This window comes from Nerophis ophidion, linkage group LG17 (genome assembly GCF_033978795.1).
Source record: "Nerophis ophidion isolate RoL-2023_Sa linkage group LG17, RoL_Noph_v1.0, whole genome shotgun sequence".
Lineage (NCBI taxonomy): Eukaryota > Metazoa > Chordata > Actinopteri > Syngnathiformes > Syngnathidae > Nerophis > Nerophis ophidion.
Window position 1 is genome coordinate 33,678,677 of NC_084627.1, and position 23,146 is coordinate 33,701,822.

The 23,146-nt window shown below is 38.8% G+C and overlaps 1 protein-coding gene across 1 annotated transcript in view; it reads left to right on the forward strand.

The window, feature by feature from the left end:
- ptpa (protein phosphatase 2 phosphatase activator) overlaps positions 1 to 23,146 on the forward strand; it is a 102,068-nt gene that overhangs the window by 73,329 nt on the left and 5,593 nt on the right. The window contains exon 9 of the mRNA XM_061876776.1: positions 448 to 555. Within this exon, the coding sequence (XP_061732760.1) occupies positions 448 to 555 (108 nt within the window). The remainder of the gene's footprint in view (positions 1 to 447; positions 556 to 23,146) is intronic.

The following is a 23,146-nucleotide window of genomic DNA, read 5'->3' on the forward strand; positions in this document are numbered from 1 at the left end:
GAAACATTAAAAAAAAAACTGACTCAAAGTCACCAACTTCTCAGTCAAACTCACTGCTGGTTTCTGCGTGTGGTTGCACCCAAGTTTGCAAATGTAAAGTTAACCTCAAACCTTTGCAACTTGTGCACAACTGTTTGAAAAAGCTGCTGGGAAATCAGGCATTTTTGGCCTCAAACAAAACATAAAACACCTACAACATAAAAAACCTAGTGACACTGGTAATATAATTTAATTAATGTCGCTCTTGCAAATAATTGCTGACATCTGCCACCTTGCACATAATAAATAATCAGAACACTTTGAAATAACCTAAAGTCAAGAAACTTGCCTTTAATGAGGGGATATTGGTACAAATGGGCCTCGCATGAGTGCACCATTAATATTCTACCTGCAACATTCCGTATTTTCATCCTCCATTTTCTGTTTAAAAATTCCTTAATTCTCCAGATGAAGACCGGCCCATTTGCGGAGCACTCCAACCAGCTGTGGAACATCAGTGCTGTTCCTTCCTGGTCCAAAGTTAACCAAGGCCTGATCCGAATGTATAAGGCTGAGGTGAGACTACTTCTTTCACTTTCCAGTTCATACACCTAATGACTGCATACAACTTTACTTTATATACCCCATTTTCAGTATGGCTTGGGTTTAGGTGCAAATATCGACCAAAAAAATGTGTCTTGCTTTTTATTCTTATGTTAGTTTCAGTGCTTCTTTTATTGAATATGGCTGCAAAATAAGTCGCCATACAACCAAATACATTTTTAGTAGGGCTGTGAATCTTTGGGTGTCCCACGATTCGATTCAATATCGATTCTTGGGGTCGGGATTCGATTATATATCGTTTGTTTTTTTTTTCAATTCAACGCGATTCTCGATTCAAAAACTATATTTTTCTGATTCAAAACGATTCTTTATTCATTCAATACATAGGATTTCAGCAGGATCTACCCCAGTCTGCTGACATGCTATCAGAGTAGTAAATTTTTTTTTAAAAGCTTTTATAATTGTAAAGGACAATTTTTTATCAACTGATTGCAATAATGTAAATTTGTTTTAACTATTAAACAAACCAAAAATTTGACTTATTTTATCTTTGTGAAAACATTGGACACAGTGTGTTGTCAAGCTTATGAGATGCGATGCAAGTGTTAGCCACTGTGACACTATTGTTCTTTTTTTTTTTTTTTATAAATGTCTAATGATAATGTCAATGAGGGATTTCTAATCACTGCTATGCTGAAATTATAACTATTATTGATACTGTTGTTGATAATATTAATTTTTGTTTCACTACTTTTGGTTTGTTCTGTGTCGTGTTTGTGTCTCCTTTCAATTGCTCTGTTTATTGCAGTCCTGAGTGTTGCTGAGTCAGGTTTGGTTTTGGAATTGGATTGCATTGTAATGGTATTGCTGTGTACTGTTTGGTTGGATTGATAAAAAAACAAGAAAAACAATTATTCTTTTTTTTAAAACGAGAATCGATTCTGAATCGCACAACGTGAGAATCGCGATTTGTATTCGAATCGATTTTTTCCCACAACCCTAATTTTTAGCATACATTATTAGTTCAAAGAGCCTTAGAGTTTGATTGTTTGATTGATTGATTGATTTCTACTTTTATTAGTAGATTGCACAGTACAGTACATATTCCGTACAATTGACCACTAAATGGTAACACCCGAATAAGTTTTTCAACATGTTTAAGTCGGGGTCCACGTTAATCAATTCATGGTAAATTCATGTTTCCAGATTATCACTAAACACACCACACCGCTACAATAAGTCTAGCAGCTGAATAATCAGAGGTAATATGGCGCTTAACAGCTGTTTTTCCTAGTTTTATAGAATCTGAGCTTGCACTGTCACCTTGATGTCATATAGAGTTTACTCTATCTAAGAGACCTACAAGCACTGCTTGCGGCCCGTCACTTTTAATGTACCCAACTTGGCGCAGATTACTCTAAAAGGGCCCTACTATTCAAAACCAACTTTTTTTTTTTTCCTATTGGTACCTGCTTTAGTGTATTTGGGATCTGCATAAGTCCCGAAAATTGAAAATCCAATGGTGGAAGCATTGCGGGAAATGTTTGTAACAATCTTGTCTTCCTTCATACTTCCTCCAAACAGTTCATTTGGAATTTGCACAACCTGTGACAGCACCGGTTAGGAAAAATGTCACTGTATTATTTATATATATATATATATATATATATACATATATATATATATATATATATATATATATATATATATATATATATATATATATATATATATGGGATAAATATACCCAGAGTGCCTTGCGCACGTCCGCCTTTGTAGTCCGTGCTGTAGTCAATGGGTTCTTTTTTTTTCGCTATCATTTTGTTGTGGGTACATCGACACATATCTTCCACTGTTGTCATTTCTAATATAGAGTAGCATTTCTAACTTATCTGTCGGTAGACTTTCGATAGAATCGCTAAAAACTCCCAACAGAGTGGGCAGAGAGAAGACGCAGTCAAAGTGGAGGCACGTATATACTAAGCCCGCCCACATAATGGAGCATCCTAAAGAGACGTTTAGAAAGTAGCTTGAAAACGATTTGTTAATCACAATCTATTTTGACCGAAGAACTACCATTACATGTTATATAGGCTGCTGGGAAGTGTCTTTTAATGTAGGAAAAAAATCTTGGTATGACCCCTTTAAAGATTTTTTCCATCATGTATTCCCTGCTGATGTCAAGAGAGGAGGGGCGACCTGCAGTTTGCCAGAATACGTAAGACTGCACGTATAGTTGCGCAGTCACAACAGTTTGACGTGTTCTGTGTCGCATAAAGCTGTCTCATGAATGCGTGTGATTGCATCAGTTGAAGTCATTTGATCACACAGCTGATGTCCGTATTCAGAACTTAGATAAATGTGAGAAACACCATTGATTTCAAGAATAATACAAAATTTCAATGTACGGATGGAAATGTATGAACGTATGTTTGAACACCATCTATCCATTCATCCATCTTCTTTCGCTTATCCGAGGTCTGGTCACAGGGGCAGCAGCCCAAGCAGGGAAGCCCAGACTTCCCTCTCCCCAGCGTTTTTGCTCAGCTTCCCCCGGGGGATCCCGAGGCGTTCCCAGATCAGCCGGGAGACATAGTCTTCCCAACATGTCCTGGGTCTTCCCCGTGGCCTCCTACCGGTCAGACGTGCCTGAAACACCTCCCTGACCAGATGCCCGAACCACCTCATCTGGCTCCTCTCGATGTGGAGGAGCAACGGCTTTGTTTTGAGCTCCTCCTGAATGACATAGCTTCTCACCCTATCTCTAAGGGAGAGCCCCGCCACCCGGCGGAGGAAGCTCATTTCGGCCGCTTGTACCCGTGATCTTGTCTTTTTGGTCATAATCCAGAGTTCATGATCATAGGTAAGAATGGTAACCGAGATCGACCGGTAAATTGAGAGCTTTGCCTTCCGGCTAAGCTCCTTCTTCACCACAACGGATCAATACAGCGTCTGCATTACTGAAAACAGCGCACCGATCCGCCTGTAGATCTCACGATCCAGTCTTCCCTCACTCGTGAAAAAGACTCAAAGTTACTTGGACTCCTCCACTTGGGGCAGGGTCTCCTCCTCAACCCGGAGATGGCATTCCACCCTTTTCTGGGCGAGAACCATGAACTCGGACTTGGAGGTGCTGAATCTCATCCCAGTCGCTTCACACTCAGCTGCGAACCGATCCAGTGAGAGCTGAAGATCCTGACCAGATGAAGCCATCAGGACCACATCATCTGCAAAAAGCAGAGACCTAATCCTGCAGCCACCAAACCAGATCCCCTCAACGACCTGACTGAGTCTAGAAATTCTGTCCATAAAAGTTAAGAACACAATCGGTGACAACGGGCAGCCTTGGCGGAGTCCATCCCTCACTGGAAAGGTGTCCGACTTACTACCGGCATAGCAGACCAAGCTCTGACACTGATCATACAGGGAGTGGACCGCCACAATCAGACAGTCCAATACCCCATGCTCTCTGAGCACTCTCCACAGGACTTCCCGAAGGACACGGTCGAATGCCTTCTCCAAGTCCACAAAGCACATGTAGACTGGTTGGGAAAACTCCCATGCACCCTCAAGGACCCTGCCGAGAGTATAGAGCTGGTTCACAGTTCCACGACCAGGACAAAAACCACACTGTTCCTCCTGAATCCGAGGTTCGAATATCCGGCGTAGCCTCCTCTCCAGTACACCTGAATAGACCTTACCGGGAAGGCTGAGGAGTGTGAGCCTTCTTGAGTTAGTGTTACATTTATTTTTCGCTTGACATAACACATTTTTTAATTTTTTAAATAATTTTACTGTTATATTTTGTTCAACAATATGCCAACAAAACTGGAGCTGTGGGCCGCACTTTTGACAGCCCTGTGTTCATGTATTTTTTGCATGGCCATCTCGTTTCTAGATTTAAATGACATGCAAACGTATGCAGTACTCTTCATGCAATTTTCCGTCAAAATACATTTAGCAATACAGATGAAGTCCTTTTCGATTCATATTTTTTTCAGGCTTTCAAGGGCCACTTAAAACGACGTGGTGGGCCAGATCAGGCCCCCAGGCCTTGAGTTTGACACCTGTGTGTTAAAGTATTACGGTGCTGAATGCTTTGCCTGTATAGTGTGGAGGCAGACCAAATTCCTCCCATTGAATCATCAACAAAATATTATATGTTGTTGTAATGTAAAAAAACAAAAAGGGCAGTTTACAAAATTGCAGTGGATTATGACATAAATTAGAATGAACACTATTTTGCAGTTGTCTTTTTTATTATTTTTGTTGTCACAAGTAGAGCTGTTCGACCATGAAGGCAGATATATCCAAATTAACTACATCTATTAATAAACCAACCAATAAACTTATTTTTTTCCAAGAAATTTTAAATAAAAAGGATGAATGAGTAATGGACAGTTGACAAACCTGTGCCTGAAAAAACAAATACATAGACCGGTACTGTAGCTTATGGTTGCAGATATTGCAGTGACTTTTTCAAAAGTAATGAAAAACTTCCTGACAATCAGCAACGTCCGCATTTGACATTTGTGTTTCGCAAAACAGGACTATTATTTTTTACCAAAATGTGTACCTCTGACAAAATAAATAGACCAAAAATAAATATCCGCTGCAATGGACACTGGTTCTTATGGAGATGTACTCTTGATCTGTTTAGAAAATAATATCTTAGTTTTTACTTCAACATTAGTTGAGTAACTTCAGTTCACATTTCAGATTTTTATTAAAAAAAAAGACATTTAGATAAACCCGAGACTGCTTTAGAAGAGAGATGAAAGGGTTAAGAGTGGAATGGAGAGAATGTGAGAATGTGTTCGTGTGTGTGCGCATGTGTGTGCGCGTGTGTGTGTGTGCGTGCGTGTGTGCGTGTGTGCGTGTGTGCGTGTGTGTGTGTGTGTGTGTGTGTGTGTGTGTGTGTGTGTGTGTGTGTGTGTGTGTGTGTGTGTGTGTGTGTGTGTGTGTGTATGTGTGGGCGGTTGGGGGTGGGCTATGTGAAGAGAAGATGTAAGCCTTCTCCCGCCTGCATGCCCACATCCTGTATTTTCCAGAGCAGCCTGCAAGTCTTCCCAAAGAGCTGAGGGGCCAAGCTGTCTGTCCCCCCTCCCCCTCCTCTGCCATTCCCTTCATTAAATCCACCCCTCCCTCCTTCCCAACGTTCCTCCAAGCCTGGAGCAACCATCAGCAGACTCGCATTCCTCACTCCCTTTTGCTGGCCCCACACAGGGTTTTTGGGCAGAGTTTGAGTTTGCCTGGAGAAAGCAGGATCTAGTGTTTGCTGTCTGATGCGTGATGAATATGCTTATAAAAGCATGAAATGACACATTTAGATTGAGACGGTGGCAGATAGGCTTGGGGTGGATTGGAAAAGTTCACGGATCCAGGAAGTATGTCTTGTTTTATGTCCAATTTTTTGTTATTTTGTTATGTTCTTATCATTCCATTGCACCCCTGCTTTCGCCAGTTGTCTTTGTGGGTCAGCATTTACACCGAGCGTATGCCTGCAAAAACCTGTAAAGACTCATAACCTACCGTATTTTCTGGACCATAGGGCACACCAAATTATAAGGCGCATTAAAGATTAGATAGATAGATATAGTACTTTGATTCCTTCAGGTGAGTTCCCTCAGGAAAATTAAAATTCCAACAGCAGTGTACAAAATTGAGAACATATTTAAAAAGTAAATAATGGGGGTATAAAATGGAAATTATATACAAAATACAACAATAAGAATAAGAATAAAAAGCGACAATAAAAATAACACTAAAAACAAGAATATAACAAGAGAAACTAGGCAGTAGTGACCATGTTATGAAAATGTATTGCACTTAAAAAAATAAATAAATAAATGATAAATGATAAATGGGTTGTACTTGTATAGCGCTTTTCTACCTTCAAGGTACTCAAAGCGCTTTGACACTACTTCCACATTTACCCTTTCACACACACATTCACACACTGATGGAAGGAGCTGCCATGCAAGGCGCCAACCAGCACCCATCAGGAGCAAGGGTGAAGTGTCTTGCTCAGGACACAACGGACGTGACGAGGTTGGTACTAGGTGGGAATTGAACCAGAGACGCTCGGGTTGCGCACAGCCACTCTCCCCACTGCGCCACGCCGTCCCCATACAATTTGAAAAATTAAAACAATTGTTATTGTTTTGCATCCCCTGTCATCCTAGTACCCTCCTGCTCCCAAGAGAGGAGATGTACAGTCCGATGGCGTGTAGGACAAAGGACATTTTTAGTCTATTAGTCCTGCACTTGGGATGAAGCAGTTTAGCACTGAACAGGCTCCTTTGGCTACTGATAACGATGTGCAGAGGGTGACTGTCGATTAAAATGTGATTTTGTTATCCATTTAAAACATTTCCTTGTGGTCTCCATAACATGTAATGGTGGTTCCTTGGCCAAATGTTGCATAGATTATGTTTTACAGACCATTTTCAAGTCGCTTTCTGACAGTCACTTCAGGATGCGCCGTTTTGTGGCCGGTCTTATTTATGTGGCTCACCTTCAAGAGCGCCTTCTCCCCGTTATCTTTGTTGTAGCTTGCAAGGTTGGGAGTGGAAGAAGTGTCAAAAGATGGAGCTAACTTTCAATGACATTCAGACTTTACTTAAATCAACAACGGAGCAGCATCTCCTCATCCGTGGCTCACTCGTGCAACAACAACGCTGGAAATGTGTCCCGTGAAAAATCGTCCGACCCGAACTCTCTAATAACTAAAGTTACGGGGGTGAATTTTGGAAACCCACTACACTGGTAGTTTTTAGTTCTTCCATAGCGAGATATAAGTTAGAACTTTACACTACTTTATATTAGAAATGGCAACAGCAGTGGGTGAATGCCCCATTACAAGAAGATAGTGAGAAAGAAGAAGCGTATCGACTACGGAATTGTGATGGACTACAGTGGCGGACTTGCGCAAATTTTCAGGACTTATGCAGATCTCAAATACACATCAGCAGGTACCAGAAGGTATGAAAAGTTGGTTTTGCATAATATTGTGACGCAAAACGCAAGATAATATGTCTGCTAATGGGTGCCATTTTGCGGTCCTTATATACACACCATAGAAATACCTTTATCTCTGACTGCGGTAGCTGTAATGGGCCGACAATCCATCAAGCGGTACAGCTTCAAAGTTGTACTAAAACATGTTGACTGATTTTTGGGTACCGTGTTTAATGTTCTTTATTTTCAATGGAACATTTAATGTTTTGGTGTTGTTTACTGGCGTCATAATGAAGTCTACACGTATCTCTTATGTGTGAACACCAACTAGTGGTCACACTCATCCTTACATCATGTACCAAATAAAATTGCTTTGAGGTCGGTAAGCATAACCAGAATTATTCTATACATAAGCGTACCGGGGTATAAGGCGCACTGTCGATTTTGGAGAAAATTAAAGGATTTAAAGTATGCCGTATAGTCCGAAAACTACGGTACATGTTTGAATACTACATTTAGTTTCGGTACAAAGGCGTACTAATTTCCCACAAGGTCTGCATTGAGTAAGGGACACGCGTCTACTCCAAAGACAAATACAGTGCCTTGAGCTAACGTGAGTCATGGCTAGCAATAGGGCTAAAGAGAAGCAGGATCTTGAAAACCCCTTCCGTTGTTAACGTGTCCGGTTTGGAAACATTTGGCCTTCCCGGTGAAATGCCTAAACACATTCAAAAGATAGGATGAAATAAGTGTGTCCCAAGGTTCAGTAGAGATGGGGAACCAATTTACAAACTGGAATTTCAAATTGGAACTATTAATGATGTTACTCTACTAAAAAAAATATATTTAATCACACACTTAGAATGTTTCCAAACATTTTCCTACAAAGAAAATATAAATCAACTCATGTATATTAAGGGTGTCCAAAATGCGAGGCAATTTTTTAGCCCTCGGCATATGGTAAAAAATGTAATTTAACTATTATAAATGAGATGTTGTATTAGACATTACACTCATTTTCTAAGATGTTTTGTTTACATAGCTTAACAAATGTGGACTTACATTTGATTGCTTTCAACATATTGGATGTACAAAAAGTATCCGCTACAGCCTTCAAATTGTCTCTATGTGGGCCTCAGTGGAAAACATTTGGTTCATATTTCATTAATTTTGTATAATATGTTTTATTTGTTTCCTGTCTGTATACAAAATTAACTGAACCGTTAGGATGTTGAGGGTTGTACTCTATAAACCCCACTTGTATAAACCCTATGTTCCTACTCTCAAAAACAAGCTTGGCTTGTCTAGGTGACACGGGCTACTAAACACTAAAAACGAGTTATTTTTGTATTGTAAAAACATCATGTACTGTGGATTGGTACCTTTCACATTTGATGCCTGGTACTCTGAAATCTATACCGGTACTAAATGATACCAATGTTTCCGTGTGAATAAATGTTCATTTGTTTATTAATATTATTATTATTTGTCTTGTTTATTTAACATTTAAAAAATAGCTAATAATGGTATTTAATAATGGCTGTCCAGTTGTTATATATTAACGTATACTTCAGAGTCTCTTTTGAAAATATTACATAGCTAACTTTGCATTCAGTTGCAATTCCAAAATGTTAGATGGCAATAGTGTCTAAGCTACAGTGTGCTGCCAAGTCATGCTGTAGTATTTGCCATTAAGCTGAATTTAGTCTTTTATTGTGCCCTAAAAAGTGTTTATACAGTATTTTGTTACACACCAGCTGTTTAATTGTACATTACCAAATTTGGAGGTGTTGAAATTGCCACTGATAATCTCTAATCCATATCACATCTACGGTTAATCCAATGTGTGCTATCTTTCAGCTAGAGTGAGGCCATATTTTAGTGTTTTCTATAAGGCATAGTTTCTTTCTTGGCATTCAAATTGCCACATTACCTAAAAGCAGTCAAACTCAGTCCATCTGAGTGCTGCATTAGTGCTTGTTTGCCCGCCAAATGTTTGATCCATGCCAAAACTGCAACCGGACATGACGTCATGTGCAACGAAGGTCTCAAAATTTGACACCGTTTGATTTTGAAATGACACCGTTAGGCATCGACAAAAAGTACAGTCACACCAGTTCTTCTCAAATAGTGCGTGGGGGCACGGTGCAATGCTTTATCAGTATCACGCAGAACCATGTTTTAAACCCTGTTTCGAAAAGCTGTGCACTACAAAGCATTTTCACTGTAGCCAATAATCCCGACTTCCTCATTTTGATTAAAAAAAAAAAATCAGTAATTGTTTTAAACATTTTGTATTGTAGATTAAAGTGCTCCTGAGTTAGAGGCCTACTAAAATGACATTTTCTTATTGAAACGGAGATAGCAGGTCCATTCTATGTGTCATACTAGATCATTTCACAATATTGCCATATTTTTGCTGAAAGGATTCAGTAGAGAACATTGATGATAAAGTTTTCAACTTTTGGTAGCTAATAAAAAAAGCCTTGCCTTTACCGCAAGTAGCAGACGATGTACGCGTGACGTCACCGATGTGAGGGCTCCTCACATCCTCACATTGTTTATAATGTGAGCCTCCAGCAGCAAGAGCTATTCGGACCGAGAAAGCGACAATTTCCCCATTAATTTGAGCGAGGATGAACGATTCGTGGATTAGGAAAGTTAGTGAGGCACTAAAAAAAAGAAGAAAAAAAAGCGACGGCTCCGGGCGGCGGCAGTGGTAGCGTTTCAGATGTAATTAGACACATTTACTAAGATAATTCTGGAAAATCCCTTATCTGCTTATTGTGTTAATAGTATTTTAGTGAGATTAGATGAGTAAAGTCATACCTGAAAGTCGGATGGGTGCGGTGAACGCCAGTGTCTCAGAGAGAAGCCTATGAGGAGCCAAGATCACAGCTGCCTTTTTGACAGCTACAGGAGAAGGTCCCATAATCCACTGAAGTCTCCGGTAAGAGCCGACAATTTTCCCATCCAAACACTTGCTGGTTGACGTAGAGAAAAATGTTTGCTTGACCGCTTTGTGTTAAAGCTTCTCAACAAAAACAAAGAAACACCGGCTGTGTTTCGGTTGCTAAAGGCAGCTGCAATCCACCGCTTTCCACCAACAGCATTCCTATTATAGTCTCCATTATTAATTGAACAAATTGCAAAAGATTCAGCAACACAGATGTCCAAAATACTGTGTAATTATGCGATGAAAAGAGACGACTTTTAGCTGTAAGTGGTGCTTGGCTAAAATGTCCCCTCCAACCAATAACGTCACAAACACGCGTCATCATAAGCGTCATCATTCCGCGACGTTTTCAACAAGAAACTTCGCGGGAAATTTAAAATTGTAATTTAGTAAACTAAACCGGCCGTATTGGCATGTGTAGCAATGTTAAGATTTCATCATTGATATATAAACTATCAGACTGCGTGGTCGGTAGTAGTGGGTTTCACTAGGCTTTTAAATGGGAACATTATCACAATTTCAAAAGGGTTAAAAACAATAAAAATCAGTTCCCATTGGCTTGTTGTATTTTATTTTTATTTTTTCAAAATTTTACCGGTCCCGGAATATCCCTAAATAAAGCTTTAAAGTGCCTTATTTTCGCTATCTTCGAAACCACTATCCATTTCCCTGTGACGTCATACAGGGCTGCCAATACAAACAAATGGCGGTTACCACAGCAAGATATAGCGACATTAGCTCGGATTCAGACTCGGATTTCAGCGGCTTAAGCGATTCAACAGATTACGCATGTATTGAAACAGATGGTCGGAGTATGGAGGCAGATAGCGAAAACGAAATTGAAGAAGACATTGAAGCTATTGAACGAATAGCTATTGACGCTATTCTGCCATAGCATGGGTGTACCTAATGACGTGGCCCGTAGCATGGCTGCCTTATTAGCATCGCCGGTAAAATGTGCAGACCAAACGATCAGGACTTTCGCATCTTGTGACACTGGAGCAACTTAAATCCGTCGATTGGTAAGTGTTTGTTTTGCATTAAATGTGGGTATCTAGTTTTAAATGTACATACAGCTAGCGTAAATAGCATGTTAGCATCGATTAGCGTAGCATGTTAGCATCGATTAGCTGGCAGTCATGCCGTGACCAAATATATCTGATTACCACATAAGTCAACAACATCAACAAAACTCACCTTTGTGATTTCGTTGACTTAGTCGTTGCAAATGCATCTGCAGGTTATCCATACATCTCTGTGACATGTCTGTCTTAGCATCCCCGGTCAAATGTGAAGACACTTTGGCACATTCGTTTGGGGTCTGTCGGCAGATTTCTTGCCAGTGGTGCAACTTGAATCCCTCCCTGTTAGTGTTGTTACACCCTCCTACAACACACCGACGAGGAATGATGTCTCCAAGGTTCCAAAAAATAGTCGAAAAAACGGAAAATAACAGAGTTGTGACCCGGTGTTTGTAATGTGAAAATGAACATGGCGGGTGTGTTACCTCGGTGTCGTCACGTTCTGACGTCGTCGTTAAAAGACCGATAAACAGAAAGGCGTTTAATTTGCCAAATTTCCCCCTCATTTAGAGTTCGGAAATCGGTTAAAAAAATACATGGTCTTTTTTCTGCAACATCAAGGTATATATTGACGCTTGCATAGGTCTGGTGATAATGTTCCCCTTTAATGTAGCTGATCAATGCATTTTTATTTTTATTTTTAAAGTTTTGTAATTTTACTTTTCAGTAATAAATATTCAGTCAAATAATTAGTATATTTGAATATGGATTTATTTATTTGTATTTCTTGCAAATTGATGTAAGTTGGTCTATAAATCTTTCTTTTTCTTTAATGTTTATAAGGATACAATTTTATGCAAAGGTATACTTAAAACAATTTTAGAGCCAAATGATACTAGTGTTTTCTTCTTCCGAGGGGGGAGGCGCAACAGAAAATAGTTCAAAAGCCCTGAGTTACACCAGAGCTGTGGTCACCAACCTTTTTGAAACCAAGAGCTACGTACTTCTTGGGTACTGATTAATGCGAAGGGCTACCAGTTGTATACACACTTAAATAAATTGCCAGAAATAGCCAATTTGCTCAATTTACCTTTGATATATATATATATATATATATATATATATATATATATATATATATATATATATATATATATATATATATATATATATATAATGGGTATTTCTGTCTGTCATTCCGTCATAATTTTTTTTTCCTTTTACAGAAGGTTTTTTGTAGAGAATAAATGATGGAAAAAAACACTTAATTGAATGGTTTAAAAGAGAAAAAAACAGGAAAAAAATGAAAATTAAATTTTGAAACATAGTTTATCTTCAATTTCGACTCTCTAAAATTGAAAAAAATCACCCGAAAAAAAGAAGAAGAAAAACTAGCTAATTCGAATCTTTTTGAAAAAATTAAAACAATTATTTATGGAACATCATTAGTAGTTTTCCTTGATTAAGATTAATTTTAGAATTTTGATGACATGTTTTAAATAGGTTAAAATCCAATCTGCATTTTGTTAGAAAATATAAAAAATTGGACCAAGCAATATTTCTAACAAAGACAAATCATTATTTCTTCTAGATTTTCCAGAACAAAATTGTTAAAAGAAATTTAAAGACTTTGAAATAAGATTTAAATTTGATTGTAAGGATTTTATAGATTTGCCGGAATTTTTGGGGGGAATTTTAATCATAATAAGTTTGAAGAAATATTTCACAAATATTCTTCATCGAAAAAACAGAACCTAAAATGAAGAATTAAATTAAAATGTATGTATTATTCTTTACAATAAAAAAAATTAATTTACTTGAATATTGATTTAAATATTCAGGAAAGAAGAGAAAGGAATTAAAAAGGTATATGTGTTTAAAAATCCTAAAATCATTTTTAAGGTTGTATTTTTTCTCTAAAATTGTGTTTCTGAAAGTTATAAGAAGCAAAGTTAAAAAAAAGAAGTATTTATTCAAACAACTGATGACCAAGTTTTTTAAATATTTTCTTGGATTTTCAAATTCTATTTGAGTTTTGTCTCTCTTAGAATTAAAAATGTCGAGCAAAGCAAGACCAGCTTGCTAGTAAATAAATAAAAAATTTTAAGATAAAGACAGCTCACTGGTAAGTGCTGCTATTTGAGATATAATTAGAACAGGCCAGCGGGCGACTCATCTGGTCCTTACGGGCTACCTGGTGGCCGCGGGCCCGGCGTTGGTGACCCCTGCACTAGATAGTAGTCACTGAATCCGCCATTAAAAGTAGGATTTCCTCACAGTTGAATGCACATTGTCACGAATCCTAAAAGTTAAAAGTAATGCACTTTTTACTTCAGGTGAGGCTGAAGGATTGTGTTGTGACTGGTGCTGGTTAAAGCAAACTAAGAACAGACCATTTTTTTATTGAGTTTCATCGTGGAGATGATGTTGTGCCACAGCCAGTTTTACGTAAATTGAAAATGGCTGAGTCGCGCAAAGATGTTTGGGTATATTTCTACCCAAAAAGGATAACCCGCTGACGTCACACCTAAACAAAATGTCACACTTGAACAAAATTCCATATAGACCGTTTGGAGGAAGTTTTAAGGAAGTGAAGATGTTTTTGTAAATATATCTGCGTACCTCCACAATTGGATTTCAAGTTTTTGGGGACTCATGCAGAGCCCAAATACACATAATCAGGTACCACTAGTTAAGATAAGTTGGTTTTGCATGATAATGGTTAGAGTGTCCACCCTGAGATCGGTAGGTCATGAGTTCAAATCCCGGCCGAGTCATACCAAAGACTATAAAAATGGGACCCATTACCTCCCTGCCTGGCACTCAGCATCAAGGGTTGGAATTGGGGGTTAAATCACCATAAATGATTCCCAGGCGCGGCACCGCTGCTGCCTACTGCTCCCCTCACGTCCCAGGGGTTGATCAAGGGTGAACGGTCAAATGCAGAGAATAATTTCGCCACATCTAGTATGACAATCATCGGTACTTTAACTTTAACTTTTAAGGTATTTGAGTTAATAAATGTCCACAATTTGGGTCACTGCTTGCCATTCAGGTGTGATTGTGCATCCCGCTGCTTGTGTAGAGGGCCGCCTTAACCTAAAGGCGACCCCGGTAATTAGGATTTTTTTGGGATTTTTTTGTAAGTTACTGTTAATTTACAAAAAGTCTTGTGAATTTAGTATACCACTGTTACTTTGCTAACTCCAAAATACAGTTTCAAAATAAAGATTTTTGAAATAAAGTTGTTTTCCTCAAGCAAACATAAAAGTACCGATCGAACGTAGTTGTACTACGAATACGTCTAATTGCCCGCCAAGTGCTTGAGCCAGTGCCGAGTTTGCAACCAGACATGACGTTGCATCCAACCGGGATATCGAAAATTGGTATTGAGTGATTGTATGTGAATCGGTACTTGGCCGTATCAATAGAATTCAGTCAGTAAGTACCAAATTCAGTACCCCTTTCTATTATTGTGTAAATGTTGGTTAATATTGTGTGCATGGTAACATGGCCGTTGTCTATGACTGTACATTTCTATGGTTTGTTTTTGTGACAAAAACACTATAAGTATTGCTAATTTAGTCAAAGTGGTCACATTTGTACAAACCCTGTTTCCATATAAGTTGGGAAATTGTGTTGGATGTAAATATAAACGGAATACAATGATTTACAAATCATTTTCAACCCATATTCAGTTGAATATGCTACAAGGACAACATATTTGAAGTTCAAACTGATAAACGTTTTTTTTTTTGCAAATAATCATTAACTTTAGAATTTGATGCCAGCAACACGTGACAAAGAAGTTGGGAAAAGTGGCAATAAATACTGATATAGTTGAGGAATGCTCATCAAACACTTATTTGGAACATCCCACAGGTGTGCAGGCTAATTGGGAACAGGTGGGTGCCATGATTGGGTATAAAAACAGCTTCCCAAAAAATGCTCAGTCTTTCACAAGAAAGGATGGGGCGAGGTACACCCCTTGTCCACAAATAGTCAAACAGTTTAAGGACAACGTTTCTCAAAGTGCATTTTCAAGAAATTCAGGGATTTCAACATCTACGGTCCATAATATCATCAAAAGGTTCAGAGAATCTGGAGAAATCACTCCACGTAAGCGGCATGGCCGGAAACCAACATTGAATGACCGTGACCTTCGATCCCTCAGACAGCACTGTATCAAAAACCAACATCAATCTCTAAAGGATATCACCACAAGGGCTCAGGAACACTTCAGAAAACCACTGTCACTAAATAAAGTTTGTCGCTACATCTGCAAGTGCAAGTTAAAGCTCTACTATGCAAAGCGAAAGCCATTCAACAACAACATCCAGAAACGCCGCAGGCTTCTCTGGGCCCGAAATCATCTAAGATGGACTGATTCAAAGTGGAAAAGTGTTTTGTGGTCTGACAAGTCCACATTTCAAATTGTTTTTGGAAGTATTCGACATCGTGTCGTCCGGACCAAAGGGGAAGCGAACCACCCAGACTGTTATCGACGCAAAGTTCAAAAGCCAGCATCTGTGATGGTATGGGGGTGCATTAGTGCCCAAGGCATGGGTAACTTACACATCTGTGGAGGCACCATTAAACATACAGGTTTTGGAACAACATATGCTGCCATCTAAGCGCCGTCTTTTTCATGGACGCCCCTGCTTATTTCAGCAAGACAATGCCAAGTCACATTCAGCATGGGTTACAACAGCGTGGATTTGTAAAAAAAAGAGTGCGGGTACTTTCCTGGCCTGCCTGCAGTCCAGACATGTCTCCCATCGAAAATGGGTGGCGCATTATGAAGCGTAAAATTCGACAGCGGAGACCCCGGACTGTTGAACGACTGAAGCTCTACATAAAACAAGAATGGGAAAGAAATCCACTTTCAAAGCTTCAACAATTAGTTTCCTCAGTTCCCAAACGTTTATTGAGTGTCGTTAAAAGAAAAGGTGATGTAGCACAGTGGTGAACATGCCCTTTCCCAACTACTTAGGCACGTGTTGCAGCCATGAAATTCTAAGTTAATTATTATTTGCCCAAAAAAAAAAATTTATGAGTTTGAAAATCAAATATTTGGTCTTTGTAGTGCATTCAATTGAATATAGGTTTAAAAGGATTTGCAAATTGTTGTATTCCGTTTATATTTACATCTAACACAATTTCTCAACTCGTATGGAAACAGGGTTTTTACATTGAAGCAAATTGGTAATTTATATAGCAACCTTCTCAGAGACTGGAAACTGCTGAAATAAATGCATTCTATTAAACCTGCACATGGACATTTTTTAATTCATCTCTCCATTTACCTCTGACTTTGTTCTAGTCTCCCTTCAATAAATTATTGAACTCAAAACTGGGACAAGTCTCATACAATTTTAAGCCATGTCAGTAAATCCTAGTGAAAAATATGATTTAGTCTACAAATAAGTCTTAATCCTTGTACGGGAAGCGCGATTTTTGAGTTTTAACAGTTTCTTAAACTGTATCATATTAGTACATTAACTTATTTGCTTAAGCCATTCTATGGAGTTGGCTCTCATAATGTTGCAACTTGTTTTTAGAAGGTGTGTATATGTATATATGATTACACCCTCCACCCGAATGCAGCTGAGATAGGCTACAACACCCCCGCGACCCCACATGGGACAAGCGGTTGACAATGGAAGGATGTGTGTGTGGGTGCGTGCGTGCGTGCGTGCGTGCGTGCGTGCGTGCGTGCGTGTGTGTATATATATATGTATCCATGTGTATGCATATATGTGTGTATGCATATACTGTATATGTATATATGCATTATATATGTACATCTGATGTATGTATATATGTGTGTGTTTATTTATGTATGTATGTATGTATGTACAGTGAAGAAAATAAGTATTTGAACACCCTGCTATTTTGCAAGTTCTCCATCTTAGAAATCATGGAGGGGTCAGAAATTTTAACGGTAGGTGCATGTCCACTGTATGAGAGATAACCTAAAAAGAAAATATCAGAAATCACAATCTATGATTTTTTAACAATATATTTGTGTGATACAGCTGAAAATAACTATTTGAACACCAACATTGATATTTGGTAGAGTAGCCTTTGTTTGCAATTACAGAGGTCAAATGTTTCCTGTAGTTCTTCACCAGGTTTGCACAGACTGCAGGAGGGATTTTGGCCCACTCCTCCTTACAGATCTTCTCTAGATCAGTCAGGTTTCTGGGCTGTCGTTGAATAACACAGACTTTCAGCTCCCTCCAAAGATTTTCAATTGGATTTAGGTCTGGAGACTGGCTAGGCCACTCCAGAACTTTGATGTGGTTCTTACGAAGCCCCTTCTTGGTTTTCCTGGCTGTGTGCTTTGGGTCATTGTCATGTTGGAAAATCCAGCCATGACTCATCTTCAATGGTCTGACTGTGGGAAGGAGGTTTTTGGCCAAAATCTCACAATACATGGCTGCAGTCATCCTCTCCTTAATACAGTACAGTCGTCCTGTCCCATGAGCAGAAAAACACCCCCAAAGCATGATGCTACCACCCCCATGCTTCACAGTAGGGTTGGTGTTCTTGGGATGGTACGCATCATTCTTCTTCCTCCAAACACACATAGTGGAATTATGACCAAAAAGGTCAATTTTGGTCTCATCTCTCCACAAAAGTTTCTGCCATGACTCCTCTAGATCATCCAAATGGTCATTGGCAAACTTAAGACGGGCCTTAACATGTGCTGGTTTAAGTAGGGAAACCTTCCGTGCCATGCATGATTTCAAACCATGGCGTTTTAGTGTACTACCAACAGTGTCCATGGAAACAGTGGTCTAAGCTCTTGTCAGGTCATTTGACCAAGTCCTGCCGTGTAGTCCTGGGCTGATTCCTCACCTTTCTTAGGATCTTTGAGACCCCACGAAGTGATATCTTGCATGGGGCTCCACTCCGATTGAGATTGACCGTCATGTTTAGCTTCTTCCATTTTCTAATGATTGCTCCAACAGTGGACCTTTTTTCAGCAAGCTGCTTGGCAATTTCTCCGTAGCCCTTTCCATCCTTGTGGAGTTGTACAATTTTGTCTCTGGCGTCTTTGGACAGCTCTTTGCTCTTAGCCATGCTGAATGTTTGGGTCTTACTGATTGTATGGGGTGGACAGGTGTCTTTATGCAGCCAACAACCTCACACAGGTTCATCTGATTCAGGATAATACAGTGAAGTGGAGGACTTTTAAGGCGGACTGACAGGTCTTTGAGGGTCAGAATTCTAGCTGACAGACAGGTGTTCAAATATTTTAAGCTGTACCACACGAATAAATTGTTAAAAAAATCACAGATTGTGATTTCTGCATTTTTCTTTTTAGGTTATCTCTCATACAGTGGACATGCACCTACTGTGAAAAGTTCAGATCTTGACTGTATATACAGTGTATATACTGTATGCACTTATATATGTACATATCTATATATGTATGTATATAAGTATATGTGTGTGTATATATGTATATGTGTATATATGTATGTATATGTGTAAAAATATAGATGTGTGTGTGTGTGTGTGTGTATATATATATATATATATATATATATATATATATATATATATATATATATATATATCTTTTTTTTATTTATTATTGAAATAATTAATAGCAGGGTTTATCCCAGATTGCCAACAGTCTTTACTCGATGTCTGCGACTAACAGTTAGGGCTGCAGTTAGTCTGATGGCACACTTGCTTCGTGCTGCTGCTTTAGCTGCTCCAACTGCACTTTCTCTCCTTGATAGAGTGCCACTGTCCTTCATAAAATTTGCACATTGCACATTTTGTAAATCGCTGTCCACAGGTACATCCCAGAGATATTTCAGTACATCCACATCGCACACATGCTGCCTCATTTTCAGATAATCCTGTCCTTATTGCTTATATCATCACAACATCAGGTTTTGGCAGTGCTGTTTTGGTGATAAAAGTATTTATCGGCCAAATTTTCTAAAAATCTCTAGTCCGTAGTGTTCAAATAATATCCATTAATACATTGTATTACTTAAAAAAATTTCACGTACAAAACCCAAAATTTTAAGGTGTGGCAGCTTTTATTTTACTCATGTAATTAATCACGATTAATTACATGATGTAGGGCAGTGGTTCTCAAATAGGGGTACGCGTACCCCTGGGGGTACTTGAAGGTATGCCAAGGGGTATGTGAGATTTTTTTAAATATTCCAATAATAGCAACAATTCAAATATCCTTTATAAATATATTTATTTAATAATACTTCAACAACATATGAATGTAAGTTCATAAACTGAAAAAAAAAATACAACAATGAAATGTTCAGTGTTGACAGCTAGATTTTTTGTGGACATGTCCCATAAATATTGATGTTATAGATTTCTTTTTTTGTGAAGAAATTTTTAGAATTAAGTTCATGAATCCAGTTGGATCTCTATTACAATCCCCAAAGAGGGCACTTTAAGTTGATGATTACTTGTATGTGTAGAAATCTGCATTTATAATTGAATCACTCGTTTATTTTTCAACAAGTTTCTAGTTATTTTTACATCTTTTTTTCCAAATAGTTCAAGAAAGACCATTACAAATGAGCAATATTATGCAATGTTGTAAATTTTAATGAATCAGAAACTGATGACATAGTGCTGTATTTTACTTTTTTTATCTATTTTTTTCCAACCAAAAATGCGTTGCCCTGATTAGGGGGTACTTGAATTAAAAAAAATTTCACAATGGGTACATCACTGAAAAAAGGTTGAGAACCACTGATGTAGGGGATACCCTGAATACAAATAAAATAGTAATTGTATTTATATGTAATATAAATATATAATTAACTATTCAATTAATAATTGTATGCAATAATAAATAATTAAATGGTAAATCATTATATTATATGTGTATTTTATATATCCAGGTACATCCTGTATATTTATAGTTGTTTTTTGAGAAAAGCCAACTGAACCAAAATTACATTCCCATGCATAATTAAACCCTACTCGTAGGGCTGGGCGATATGGCCTTTTTTTAATATCTCAATATTTTTTAGGCCATATCGCAATACACAATATATATCTCGATATTTTTCCTTGGACTTGAATATACATTTGATGCATATAATCACAGCAGTATGATGATTCTATGTGTCTACATTAAAACATTCTTGTTCATACTGCATTAATATATGCTCATTTTAAACTTTCATGGTGAGAAGGAAATCACAACTAAGTCAATTGACCAAAAGTGTATTTATTACACAGTTATTAAGCAATGGCACAAACGTTCATGCATGTCATTTCCAAAACAGAAAGTGCAAGATTGTCAGAGACATTTTAGGTGTCAAATAAAAATGTGCTGCATAATAGGAAATCAAATAGTATTCATCCTTCGCTATGTGGTAGGTTACGATGAACGTTATTAAATTATATTTTTTCATACGGTGTTGATGTGGTGTGGGCGTGTGGCACCGAACAGAGATGTTGACATGCGGAGTTTCAAGCACTCTTCATTCTATAGCAGGTGACTTTTCAAATGATGCTACATATTAGCAGTAATGCTACTTCTTATAGCAACGCTTGTGCCGCATGCTTGACTTATTCAACATATTCCCACTTGAAGCCAAACCACCGCCAGGCGATGTACCCCCTGCTGTTTTTCTTGGGAATTACTTCTTCCTTCATTCGCACCTTTTTTCTCTCGTATTACCACTCACAGCATCACAGCTAACGTTACCCATGCTGCTACTTCTCTGCTCCGCGAGAGCGTATAGTATGTGACGTATGACGTGACAATATGTGACGTATGTAAGAAGGTGCACTTGTCTATGAGAAGGAGAAACAGGAAAGCGCGAGAAGAGCCTGTGGTGTAATGCCCGCAGCTAAAAGCAACTGAGTGAGAACGTATTCTCGAATATCACGATCAGAGGTGGGTAGTAACGCGCTACATTTACTCCGTTACATCTACTTGAGTAACTTTTGGTATGAATTGTACTTCTAAGAGTAGTTTTTTTTCAACATACTTTTACTTGAGTATATTTATAGAATAGAAACGCTAATTTTACTCCGCTCCATTCATGTACATTCAGCTCGTTACTCGCTACTTTTTTTTTATCGATCTATTAATGTTTGTTTTGGTTTTTCAAAGTAGGATCTACGCATGCCTGCGTTTCACCAATCACATGTAGTCACTGGTGACGTTGGACCGATTAAACAGAGCCAGGCGGTCACGTGACCGTCACACGTCAAATCCGACTTAAAAAAGTTGAAAAACTTATTGGGGTGTTACCATTTAGTGGTCAATTGTTCAAAATATCAATCAATCAATCAATGTTTACTTATATAGCCCTAAATCACTAGTGTCTCAAAGGGCTGCACAAACCACTACGACATCCTCGGTAGGCCCACATAAGGGCAAGGGAAACTCACACCCAGTGGGACATCGGTGACAATGACCCAGTGGGACGTCGGTGACAATGATGACTATGAGAACATGATACTGTGAAAGATCAATCCATAATGGATCCAACACAGTCGCGAGAGTCCAGTCCAGAGCGGATCCAACACAGCAGCGAGAGTCCCGTTCACAGCGGAGCCAGCAGGAAACCATCCCAAGAGGAGGCTGATCAGCAGCGCAGAGATGTCCCCAGCCGATACACAGGCGAGCAGTACATGGCCACCGGATCGGACCGGACTCCCTCCACAAAGGAGAGTGGGACATAGAAGAAAAAGAAAAGAAACGGCAGATCAACTGGTCTAAAAAGGGAGTCTATTTAAAGGCTAGAGCATACAAATGAGTTTTAAGGTGAGACTTAAATGCTTCTACAGAGGTAGCATCTCGAACTGTTACCGGGAGGGCATTCCAGAGTACTGGAGCCCGAAATGAAAAAGCTCTACAGCCCGCAGACTTTTTTTGGGCTTTGGGGATCACTAATAAGCCGGAGTCCTTTGAACGCAGATTTCTTGCCGGGACATATGGTACAATACAATCGGCAAGATAGGATGGAGCTAGACCGTGTAGTATTTTATACGTAAGTAGTAAAACTTTAAAGTCACATCTTAAGTGCACAGGAAGCCAGTGCAGGTGAGCCAGTACAGGCGTAATGTGATCAAACTTTCTTGTTCTTGTCAAAAGTCTAGCAGCCGCATTTTGTACCAACTGTAATCTTTTAATGCTAGAAATGGGGAGACCCGAAAATAATACGTTACAGTAATCGAGGCGAGACGTAACAAACGCATGGATAATGATCTCGGCGTCTTTAGTGGACAGAATGGAGCGAATTTTAGCGATATTGCGGAGATGAAAGAAGGCCGTTTTAGTAACGCTTTTAATGTGTGCCTCAAAGGAGAGAGTTGGGTCGAAGATAATACCCAGATTCTTTACCGTGTCGCCTTGTTTAATTGTTTGGTTGTCAAATGTTAGAGTTGTATTATTAAATAGAGTTCGGTGTCCAGCAGGACCGATAATCAGCATTTCCGTTTTTTTGGCGTTGAGTTGCAAAAAGTTAGCGGACATCCATTGTTTAATTTCATTAAGACACGCCTCCAGCTGAGTACAATCCGGCGTGTTGGTCAGCTTTAGGGGCATGTAGAGTTGGGTGTCATCAGCATAACAGTGAAAGCTAACACCGTATTTGCGTATGATGTCACCTAGCGGCAGCATGTAGATGCTGAAGAGTGCAGG